This window comes from Equus caballus, chromosome 2, assembly GCF_041296265.1.
Source record: "Equus caballus isolate H_3958 breed thoroughbred chromosome 2, TB-T2T, whole genome shotgun sequence".
NCBI classification, from domain to species: Eukaryota; Metazoa; Chordata; class Mammalia; order Perissodactyla; family Equidae; genus Equus; species Equus caballus.
Window position 1 is genome coordinate 15,260,368 of NC_091685.1, and position 12,722 is coordinate 15,273,089.

A 12,722-nucleotide genomic window follows, 5' to 3' on the forward strand; every position below is an offset into this window, starting at 1 on the left:
CAGTCTTTCTAGTAGTGGGGATAGTATCCAAAACATGAATTTCCCTGGCAGGGGCAGGAGGCCCTAACCCAGCATTTCAGAGCACACCAGCACACCAGTGCCTGCGACCAAAGACTGCATGAACAGCAGTGGCACTCACTCATGGCTTGTGCCCTGCTCCCCTAGCAGTAGCACGTGGTGCACACATCCTGAGGTTTCAGGTCACAGAGTCGAGGCAGTGAACCAGTCCCATTCTTCTCCCCTGGCAGTGATACCAGTCTTTCCAGCAGTGGGGCAGCAAGCAAAACATGGTTTTTCCCAGCAGGAGCACAGTGCCCGGACCTAAGGTCTCAAAAACACACCAGCGTCTTCCAGTGACCAGAGATGGCAGAAACAGCAACAACACTTGCATCTTAGCCCCCGTCCTTCCCCCAGCAGTGGCAGGTGACACCTACAACCTGAGGCTTCAGGAAATACTGAAGAACCTCAGACCCAGCCCCCAGTGGCAGCACCCACCACACTGGCTCTACCAGGAGTGGAGGCTGCATACAAAAACCCAAGACCTTGGCAGCAACAGCAACACACATGAACACAGTGCCCTGGGAGCAGTGCTGTCAGCACCCCAAGATAACCCAGGAGCAGCAGCACAGATGGTGCATAGGGCAGCAGTACCTGAGCCCATGGAGGGCCAGTGGTGGAACATGAGACCCAGGCAACTCCAGAAGCAGGAGAAGTGCTCACAGCCTGGTAACCCCAGTGGCAACACTTGAGACTAAAGCAAAGGCACCAGCAACCACAGAGGCACAAGCAGCAGAAGGAGGGAACTGATGACCATCCTGGCAGAGGCAATGGAGGGTGGAAAATGCAGGCTCTCAAATACAACTAGAAGCAGCACAGAACCAAGTAACCAAAGTTGTACCCAAATAAGAAAGGTGGTTACTACCACAAATGTGCTGGCAGAGGATCAGTTCATCAAACACTGTGAAGAACTACAGTAACATGGCAAAAAAGGAGAATGACAGCTCTCCAGAAACCAAAGTTGAAGTCACAGAAGATTACAATCTGACTGACAGATAATTCAAAGTCGCTGTCAAAGAGAAACTCAAGTTACATGAAAACTCAGAAAGACAGCTCCATGAGCTGAAAAATAAAATTAATGAGCAGAAGGAGTACTTCATCAAAGAGATTGACACACTATAAAAAAACCCACATTTTGGAGATTAAGAACACAATAAATGAGATGAAAAATAATGTGGAAAGCATTCAAAAAAATGGCAGACCATGTGGAGGAGAGAATTAGTGAGCTCAGGGTAGAAAGCTAGAAATGAGTCAGGTAGAAGAGGAAAGAGATATAATATTTTTAAAAATGAAGAAATTCTTTGAGAAATATTTAACTCAATTAGGAAAAATAGCATAAGGATTGTAGGTATTCCAGAAGGAGAAAAGATGGAGAAAGGAGCAGAAACCTTATTCAGAGACATAATAGTTGAGAACTTCCCAAACCTGGGGAAATAACTGGACACGCAAGTACATGAAGCTAATAGAACTCCTAATTATATCAATGCAAAAAGACTTTATGGCATATAATATTAAAACAGGCAAAAGTCAGTGAAAGAGAAAAAACATTAAGGGCAGCAAGGCAGGAGAAAATAACCTACAATGGAACCCCCATCAGGATTTCAGTGGATTTCTCAACAAAAACCATACAGACTAGAAGAGAATAGAATGATATCTTCAAAATACTGAAAGACAAAAACTAAGCCAAGAATACTCTATCCAGCAAAATAATCCCTTAGGTATGGCAGAGAAATAAAGCTTTCCCAGACAAACAAAAGCTGAGGGAGTTCATTGCCACTAGACCCGCCTTACGAGAAACATTGAAAGAAGTCCTCGGATTTGAAACTAAAAGGCAAAGTTTACAAAACCTTGAGCAAGAAGATAAGTAGATAGGCAGAATCAGAAAATTGCAGGTTTATATCAGAATAGGTTATGTTGTAAACATTTAATTACAACATAAGAGATAAAGAGAAAGAAAGCATCAAAAATAGCTATAACCAATACAGTTTAGTCACAAACTCACAACACAAAAAAGAAGAATTTTTGACAACAAAAACATAGAAGAGGAAAAAAAACCAGATGGGACTGAGTAGGCTAATGGAGATAAGAGGCTATCAGAAAAAGAACTATCTCATCTATGACAACTTTTACACAAACTTCATGGTAACCACAAAGCAAAAAATCAGAGCAGAGTCACAAATCATAAAGAGAAAACTGAGAAAACCATCTCAGAAAACCACCAAAGTGAAATGGCAGACAGAAATGCGAGGAAAAAGAAAGAATGGAAATACAGAACAACTGGAAAACAAAAGATAAAATGGCAGGATTAATATACTCATATATCAATAATCACTCTAAATGCAAGTGGATTGAATTCACCAATCAAAAGACACATGAGGACTGGATGGATTAAAAAACAAGACTCAACAATATGCTGCCTCCAGAAAACACATCTCAGCTCTAAAGACAAACATAGACTCAGAGCAAAGGGATGGAAGATGATTCTCCAGGCAAATGGCAAGCAGAAGAAAACAGGTTTAGCTGTACTTACATCAGACAAAACAGACTTAAAAAAGATAACAAGAGACAAAGATGGGCATTATATAATGATAAAAGGGACATTCTAACAAGAAGACATAACGCTTATGAATATATATGCACCTAACACAGGAGCACCAAAGTATGTAAAGCATCTATTAACAGACCTATAGGGAGAAATTGACAGCAACACAATATAGTAGGGGACCTTAACACCCTACTTTCATCAAGGATAGATCATCCAGACAGAATGTCAACAAGGAAACAGTGGACTTTAATGAAACACTAGACCAGATGGACTTAATAGATATATATAGAACTTTCCATCCAAAAACAGCAGAATACACATTCTTCTCAAGTGCACTTAGAACATTCTCAAAGATACACCATATGTTGGGAAACAAAGCAAGCCTCAATAAATTTAAAAAGATTGAAATCATATTAAGCATCTTTTCTGATCACAGTGGTATGAAACTAGAAATCAACTGCAAGGAAAAAAGCTGGGAAAGTCACAAATATGTGGAGACTAAACAACGTGTTACTGAACTTCCATTGGATCAATGAAGAAATCAAGGAGAAGTCAAAAAATACCTGGAGTCAAATGAAAATGAAAAAACAACATAGCAACTCTTATGGGATGCAGGAAAAGAAGAAATTTATAGCACTACAGGCCTACCTCAGGAAAGAAGAAAAATCTCAAATAAGCAATTTTACACTATACCTAAAAGAACCAGAAAGAGAAGAACAAAGCCCAAAGTCAGTAGAAGGAAAGGAATAATAAAAATCAGAGCAGAAATAAACGAAATAAAGACTAAAAAATGATAGAAAGGATTAATGAAGCTAAGAGATGGTTGTTTGAGAAGATAAGCAAAATTGACACACCGTTAGCCAGACTCACTAATAAAAAGAGAGAAGACTCAGATAAATAACATCAGAAATGAAAAACAAGAAATTACAACAGATATCACAGAAATACAAAGGATTATAAGAGAGTGCTATGAAAAGTTATATGCCAACAAATTGCATAACCTAGAAGAAATGAATAAATTCTGAGAATCATACGACCTCTCAAAACAAATCAAGAAGAAATAGAGAATCTGAACAGACCAATAACAAGTAAAGAGATTGAAACAGAAATCAACCCCCCCCCCCAAAAAAAAAAAAATGTCCATGACCAGATGGCTCTCCTGGTGAATTGTACTAAGCATTCAAAAAAGATTTAATACCTATCCTTCTCAAACTATTATGAAATATTTAAGAGGACCTGTATCACTACCTAACTCATTCTCTGAGGCCAACATTACCCTGATCCCAAAACCAGACAAGGACAACACAAAGAAGAAAAATTACGGGCCAATATCACTGATGAACACAGATGCAAAAATCTTCAACAAAATATTATCAAACTGAATACACCATACATTAAAAGGATTGTACACTACAATCAAGCGGGATTTATTCCAGGGACACAGAAGTGGTTCAACATCCACAAATAAATCAATATGATACCCCACATTAGCAAAATGAAGAATAAAAATCACATGATCATCTCAATAGATGCAGAGAAAGCATTAGACAAGATCCAACATCCATTTATGATAAAAATTCTCAATAAAATGAATATAGAAAGAAAGTACCTCAATATAATAAAGGCCATATAAGACAAACCCACAGCCAACATCATTCTCAATAGTGAAAAAGAGAAAGCTATTCCTCTGAGAACAGGAACAAGACAAGTATGCCCACTGTTGCCACTCTTATTCAATATAATACTGGGAGTTTTAGCCAGCACAATTAAGCAATAAGAAATAAAAGGGATCCAAATAGGAAAGGAAGAAGTAAAACTGTCACTATTTGTCGATGACATGATTCTATATATAGAAAACCCTACAGAATCCATCAGAAAACTATTAGAAATAATCAACAAATACAGTAAAGTTGCAGGATACAAAATCAACATACTACAATCACTTGCTTTTCTATACACCAACAACGATTTGGCAGAAAGAGAAATCAAGAATACAATCCCATTTACAATCACAACAAAAGGAATAAAATATGTAGGAATAAATTTAACTAGAGGTGAAAGACCTATACACTGAAAACTATAAGACGTTATTGAAAAAAAATTGAAGAAGACATGAAGTAATGGAAAGATAGTCCATGCTCATGGATAAGAAGAATAAATGTAGTTAAAATGTCCGTATTACCTAAGGGAATCTATGGATTCAATGTAATCCCAATCAAAATCCCAATGACATTCCTCCAGAAATACAACAAAGAATCCTAAAATCTATGTGGAACAACTAAAGACCCTGAATAGCCCGAGAAATCCTGAGAAAAAAGAAAAAAGTTGGTGGTAGCACAATTCCTGACTTCAAAATATACTACAAAGCTATAGTAATCAAAATAGCATGGTACTGGCACAAAAACAGACACATGGATCAGTGGAACAGAATTGAAAGCCCAGAAGTAAACCCACACATCTATGGACAGCTAATCTTCAACAAAGGAGCCAAGAGCATACAATAGAGAAAGCAAAGTCTCTTCAATAAATGGTGATGGGAAAACTGGATGGCCACATGCAAAAGAACGAGAGTAGACCATTATCTTACACCAAACACAAAACTTAACTCAAAATGGATTAAAAACTTGAATTTAAGACCTGAAACCTTAAAACTCCCAGAAGAAAATGTAGGCAGTACAGTCTTTGACATCGGTCTTAGCAGTATCTTTTCAAAGACCATGTCTACTCAGGTACACTAGCCAACCACCTCCCACTCCATATTCTACTCTGTCCCTCCCACCTGAGAGTCCTCATGGCTCCCTGCCTCTGGTCCGGCTTGTGCCAGATCACATGCTGGATTCAGCATTGGTTAGGAGCCCGCTTGTGTTCAGACAAAACCACGTTCAGAATCCCAGCTCTACACAAGCTACTTAATGATCTGAGTTTCCATTTCTGTATCTGTAAAATGGAGATAATGCTGCAAGGATTTAGTATATATCAAATGTCTGGCCCATAATGACTACTCAAAGAAAAACCCCAAACAAACCAAATAGCAAATGTTATTATGACATAGGGAACACAGCTCCATTTTACAAGGAGGAAGCTGAGGCTTTGGGAAGCTAAGTGACTTGGCCAGGACACAGTGACCAAATCTGTCTGACAGCAAGTCCCTGGGTCTTCTGTGCACCAGTTGCTTCCCCAGGGTTTTTCTTCGGAGCCCTTAGCTGCTGAGTGGAAGGACGCAGCCATCTCTGTGCTGACGTTGGGAAATGTCTGCTGGGGCTCCCACCTGGCATTGGAGATGCTGGGTGGTGACATGGATCCAGCTTGGGGGAGATGGGTGGGATCAGGGCATGAGGGCTTACTAAGAGGAGGAAAGATGACCCACATACCCTCCTAAGGAAAGGTAAGACAGGTTAGGGGCTACTACACTGTAATGCAGACTGGGGATTCTGGAGGAAAGGGGAGAGTGGGGGAGAGTGTGGGAGGGTGGAGAGGTAGAAGGGCACTTTAGAGAACATGTCATTGATGTCAGAAGGGACCAAGTACTTGCTTTTAGCTTGGTACAAGACAAGATTTTATGAGAGGCAGAGTGAAGGCTACCTAAGCTGCCTTGAGAGGCAGTAAGCCTCCTGTCCTTGGGAGTATACAAATAAGAGTTGGAGCATCCTTTGCCAGGGAAGCTGCAAAGAAGATGTATATCCTGGCAGGTATTGGATTCTCCAAGATCACCTCCAGCTCCAAGGTTTGATGAATCTCTGAAGTTGTCCACAGCAGATCTGTGGGGCGTCACTGAGGGCTCAAGGAGGGACCAGCAAACCAGAGCATATCAGAGCAAGACTCAGGGCCTGCCTGCGCTGAACGCCTGCCCAGTCTCACTGTCAGGCCATGGCTGGCCATGCAGACACAGGATCTGAGTTGGACTGGGGTTACCCTCTTTGGCTGAGAGGGGAAGACCAGGGTTGGGGGTGCCATGGACTGAGGCAGGGTCTTACTCTGAAGGCAGCATCTGCCTGTGGTGCTTGAGGAGGCTGCACATTTTGGGCATCCATGCAAAATGTACTCTGGTAGGTGAGGATGAGTGAAAGTGGCAGCTGCCCCAGCACACCCACCAGGGGCCCCTCAGAGCCAGCACCTGCTCTCTGAGGCCAGGCTCCAGGCTCCTGTCCAACCCGTGGATGCTGTCCTCAGTTTCCACCTCTTTCCAGTCTGGTGCTACTCTTTTCTGCTTCTGTGGTCCTCTGTCTCTCCCTGTCTGCCCGTCTGTGTACACTGCTCCTTCCTAGTCTGCCTCTATGTCTCTATTCTGCCCAGTAGGCGTCTCTGGTCTGTGTCCTAATCCATCCTTGCTGCCCTTAGATGAGGGCCTGCCACTTCAGACCCCTCTTTACACCAGCCCTGTCTTTAGTCTCCCAGGATCTCTGGATCCCGCCCGGCTCTCCTGGTTCACCCCGTCTATCCCCGGGCCCAGTAGATCCCAGGCCCTCAGAGAAGGCTACACCCTGGTTACCTTTGTGCTCCATAGCCAGCAACTCTGTTCTCATCCCAGACAGCACTGAGCATTCCAGGGGCTGCGGATGTGGCCAGAGGAGGTTGAGTGGGAAATGGCCAGCTCTGGTACCACTTGCCTGGCCTCTGACCTCGGTCAGGATGCCCATTTCCCTTATGCAGCTGTCTGGGAAGAAGCAGACCATAGTATAGAGGGCAGAGGGGCACGTGCAGGCTCAGAGAGGGCCAGCATCAGCAGCCTGGCATTGTTGCCTCCCTGCATCTGCTTGACCTGGTCAACTGCCTGTCCCAGCTTCCCTCGCCCTACTTTTTAGTCACAACTTCTGCTCCTCCTGCCCCCTTTCATTTCAGCTTTCACCCTGGAAGAGGCAGGAAATGAGAGACGAAGTGAGTAAGCAATCAGGAGGGGAGGAGAGAGAGAACTTGTTTTCAGGCAAGTCAGTCCAACCACCTTCTTGTCAGAGATGCTCAGAGAGGCAACGTCTGCTGGCGGTTGTGAGCACAGGCTCTGGAGTTGGTACAGCTGCGACCCTGGGCAAGTTGTGTCACTGCTTTCCCTATCTGTAAGATAGGTATAGCAGTAATGCCCACCTCACAGGGGGCTGTGTGCAGGTCTCATGTTCAACTTGTAGATGTTCTGGAATAGCTTTTCCTGTTTCCTATGGCGGGTGTCTGTTCTGATTGGAGAGTGCCCAGATTTATCGTTGAATCTTTCAACTCTCACCCCAGTTATGGGGCTAAAATAAAATAATGCATGTAAATCACATTATAGTGTTTGGCACATAGTAAGCTACTATAGCAACAACAACAACAATAATGTTATATTAAATTATTATAATAATCATGCTAATTATTATATTAGAATAATTGTGTAATATTAATGGATCATTATATTATTTATAATAGTGTTTTACACTATTATTATTTATTGGCTGGGACAGGAGTTGAGAGAAATGGTAGAGAGATTTGTAATACTTGGTCCCAACTCGCCCAATCTTCCTCCTTCAACAGACTTGTGCCCTGATTTGTCCTGGGGGAATTGAGACCTCCAGACATAGGTCATTTTCTCTAGCGCTCTGAGGAACAGGATGGAAAAGTGTAGGGAGAGAAAAAATGTGTGATCTTTCCTCTCTCTCTTTTTCTGTCTTTCCAGGATCTCCTGGTCTATAGTAAGCACTTATTGGGTCTTACTATGTGCCAGGCTCTGTATTAAGTGATGAGGTTACAGTGGGAAACAACAAATTATGCATATGAAGCCTAGCTGCTCAGTGGGAATGTGTCTCACCTATAGAACTTCCTAGTTAACCTGGGCTTGCCTTGAACTAGGACAGAGTCCAAGGAGCTGACCAGCTGGTATCCTGGAGTTCTGAATCGTAGTCTCAACTCTGCAATGAACTCCCACTCTGACCTGGGATATGTATCCTTTCTATGTGTCCTCTCTTCAAAAGACATTTTGTCCACTGTGATGCTTTCTGTTTCAGTCCTTGAAACAGCCAAAGATCTTTCTAAAGTGTCTGAGCCCACCAACCTGCCTTGGAGGCTGGTGACCAAAACTGAGTCTGGCTTTAAGGAGTGAAGCCAGGGTATTGGTCTAACTGTCTAAGACTTTTACCTGTAGACAAAGGAGCCATTGAAGGATTTCAGGAGTGAGCCAGTCAGATTTTTGTTTTAGAAAGAGCACTCTGAAGGCCAGTGCAGAGAATGGGCTGGGCAAGGATCCAGCTACAGGACTGAGATGAAACCCAGGTGAGAGAGAGATGCTAAGTGTCTGGACTGGACAGTGGCGGTGGGATTGGAGAGGGACAGATGGGTGTGAGAGGCATTTTGGAGGTGTGGTATTGGAACCTGGGGACAGATAGGATGTAGGGGGATGACAAAAGGGGCTGAGGGGATTTTCTGAAGTTTCTGACTGGTATGACTGCATTGATCTTAGAGATGCCATCAATTACTCTGTGTGTGTGTGTGTGTGTGTGTGCACATCCATATCCATATATCCATATAGTTAAATTAAGCCCAACACAAGATTCCTTGCCCTCATGATTTGCCTTTCTCTCCTGAGAATCAAGGACAGAAATAATTTCAGTAAATTGAGGACTCATCGTAGTTGAGTTCTGGTTGGCTATGGTTTTCCTGTGCCTGGGAAACCTTCCTGGTGCTGAAGAATGAGTGAGATTCAGTTTCGCCCATATATTTCCTCTCTAAGCCTCAGTTTCTCCCTCTGTGAGATGGAGATAATGGTCCCTATGCTATACTTCTCACAGAGTCATTATGAGGCTCAAAGAGAGAATGAATGTTAAGGTGTATTGTAAGCTATCGCCCCAAAGCTGAATTCTATATTTTTTGCCCAAAGGGAGGCACAGAGACCAGGCTCCTCATGGTAGATAACAATGTTGCCTTTTGTTCTCCCTCACGTGGGGTTTCTGGTTCTCATCCCTGAGAGTCGGGCAATTTTCTCCCAAGAGAAAAATGTTTTACCCTCAGGAGAGTCAGGGGAAGGATGACGGGGACCCAGGGGTTCAGCGAGCCTGAGTTTCCGACCCAAGGTCCTGGTTGTGGAACAGCATCCCTAGGCACACTTCACTGGTTTTATAGACAGCTGGTTCCAGTTGCACTCAGCCTCCCTGCATGGTTCAACCAGGTTAAACACTCTTTAATATTAAAGAATGACCTCATTCATTGGCCATGTTTAAAAAAATGAAAAGTTAAAAATGGCAGCATATTTTCCCACTCTTGGCCCCAAGGTAGAGTATTCTCACATCTTTGGGATTCTTCTTCTCAGGAAGACTGTGGCTTGCAACGTAGGTAATTTTATTCCTGTTTTATAGGTGTGGAAACTGAGGCCCAGGAAGTGAGCTAACAGTCCCATGTCACATAGCAAATAAAGATTGATTCAGGATTCAAGCAGAACCCACTGTCTCTAAACTTTCTCTGCTGCCATGCAGTTTCTTTCCCTTCTAGATCATCTGGCCCACACAACATCATACTTTATGCAGAAACTGAGGCCAACCTGGGGAGACAATGTGACCTACAAAGGCCCTTTGGTGAAAGGTAGGGGTTTAATAAAAATGGTTATCTGCCAAATATTGGATAATGTCTGAGAAGTTCTTAGAAAAGTGCCTAGCATATGGGAGGCTCCAAGTGTGTGCAGTCCTTTGGCCAAAGTCAGGAAACCAGTATTGAGGGTAGACACAGCTTCTCATGAAGGCTCACTCATGGTGCCATGAAGAAGAACAAGCAGATTGAAGAACAAGGAGTTGGGTCAGATAAATTGGTGCCAGGAGAAGGAATAATGCCAACAGTATCAAGATTGCTCCCATTCCCTGAGTACTGACAAAGCACATGACATCTCTTCGGTGAGACTGTCCTCTTCCTGTTCTCCATGAAGAAACTGAGGTTAAGTCTAGAAAGAGCTAAGAGTCAGTAAGAAGCTAAAAGAGTGAGTTAAATGCTGGCTTTTGTGGGGAGAAGCAACAGAGAGTAGGCATGTGGAAGAGTGAAAGTTGATTGTGGGTATCAAGTACGGTGAAGTACTTCTTGGGATGTTTGCTTGCGTAGCTTGGACCTGAATCTCAGTCCTGTGTTTGAAGAACCATCCAGAAATGCAGTTATTTATTATACATCTACCATTTGTTAGTCCTTCTATGTGATGCGTTCCATGCCAAAATATCATTCAATCCTTGCAGCAAGCTTATAACAAGGAGACAATTATTCTCATTTTGTATTGGAGGAAGTGGTCTCAAAGGGGTGGGGGGAAAAAGGGCTTGGGTGAGGTCATTCACTCAGTAAATTAGAGAGCCAGTGTTCGTTGTAATGCACCAAAGCCTGAGATGAGATGGTGGGTGGGTGGGGGGGGGGGGTTGGTGAGGGAGGAGGGGGTAGTGAAAGAGCTGTCCAGGCCTGGAAAAGACTGAGGGTAAAATTAGAGTGGGAAAATTAAATTGATATCTTCAACAGGAAAGTAGGTTCTCTCACTGTACTTTGCCAAATTGCATAGAGTTTGTACACTAATATTTATCTCTAAACACGTGGCTGTGTTACAAAGGAGAAGGGGATGCTATGGGGAAGCAGAGATCACCTAGCCCAATGCTTTCATTTCACAGCTGAGGAAACTGAGGCTCAGATGGGTAATTATTGGTGAGGCAGAGGCAGACCCTGGACCAGATATGGAAGCCCTTTTCTCTTCATAAATTTCCTGGGAGTGATGGAAGTGGACAAGAGCAGGTAAAATTGGCTGTCATGTTGAAGTGTTTCATCATAACAGGACACTGACCACTATCTCAACCCCATCAGTAACTTTCACCCTGGTGCATAGCTTACCTAGTCTTCTGTCTGAATTCATGCCTTTCTTCTTTATTTAGAACTAGAACATAATGCAAGAGCCTAACAAGTCCTCTGTGACAGAATTCATCCTTCTGGGCTTCTCCTTCAGCCCTAGGACCACTCCTCTGTTCTTCTCAGTCTTCCTGATGACCTACTTGTTGATTATTCTGGGTAACAGTTTGATCACCATCCTCATCTGCCTGGACTCACGTCTCCACACACCCATGTACTTCTTTATTGGCATTCTTTCCGTGTTGGATCTGGGTTACACCACTACAACTGTGCCCCAGATGTTGGTACATCTGGCCAGTGAGAACAAGACCATCTCTTTTGCCAGCTGTGTGGCCCAAATGTACATTTTCTTGGTGCTAGGCATCACCGAGTCCTGGCTCTTTGCCGTCATGTCTATAGACAGGTACATGGCCATCTGCCACCCACTCAGGTACAAGGTCATCATGAGCCCACGGTTATGTGGGATAATGGTCATTTTCTGTGGTCTCTGGGGTGTCATCTCTGCTCTTGTCTACACTCTCTTTGCCATGTGCCTGCCCTACTGTGGCCCTAACAAGATCAACCACTTCTTCTGTGAAGTCCCTGCAGTCTTAAAGCTGGCTTGTGCAGACACCTCAGTCAATGACCAGGCAGACTTCATTCTTGGCTTTAGTGTCATCCTAGTTCCACTCGCCCTCATCCTTGTCATTTATGTCAACATCTTCATTGCTATCTTGGGGATCCGTTCAGCCCAGGGACGACTCAAGGCCTTCTCCACCTGTGCCTCCCACATCAGTGTGGTCACCATGTTCTGTGTGCCAGCCATGGTCATGTACATGAAGCCTGGCGCTGAGGTCTCCCCAGAGGAGGACAAGAAGTTGGCCTTGCTCTACAACATCATCTCTGCTTTCCTCAACCCCATCATCTACAGCCTCCGGAACAAGGATGTGAAGAGGGCTTTCCTCAAGGTAACAGGTTGGGGCAGGGCCCCAGAATGAGTCCCTGGAAGGACAGCTGGGGGACAGAGAAACAAGACTCATGATGCACAGTGAATGCCCTATATACTCATTCACATGACCCAGCAGCACCAGGACACACTCCCCCTCAGGCCCGAATCTCAACTCTACACAGGCCCTTGTAGGACAGCCCATGATTTGGCTGACAGATTGGTCACCATGAAATGTCTTCCAGGCACATCAATCTTTGAGCGGCCTTTTGTTCTAGAGTGTGAGTGGTTAACAAAAGAAGGGATATCTGAGCCACTAAAATCTTTTATTGTTGAGACAAACAGAACAGGCTGTGGGGTATTCCCTGTGGTTGA

At 43.7% G+C, this 12,722-nt stretch overlaps 1 protein-coding gene across 1 annotated transcript; it reads left to right on the plus strand.

Annotated features, from left to right (window-relative positions):
• The first annotated feature begins 11,460 nt into the window (after positions 1–11,460).
• Positions 11,461–12,399, plus strand: OR13P17 (olfactory receptor family 13 subfamily P member 17). The gene has a single exon (NM_001391709.1). The coding sequence runs from the start codon at positions 11,461–11,463 to the stop codon at positions 12,397–12,399; it is 939 nt and encodes a 312-aa protein (NP_001378638.1).
• Positions 12,400–12,722: the final 323 nt, after the last annotated feature.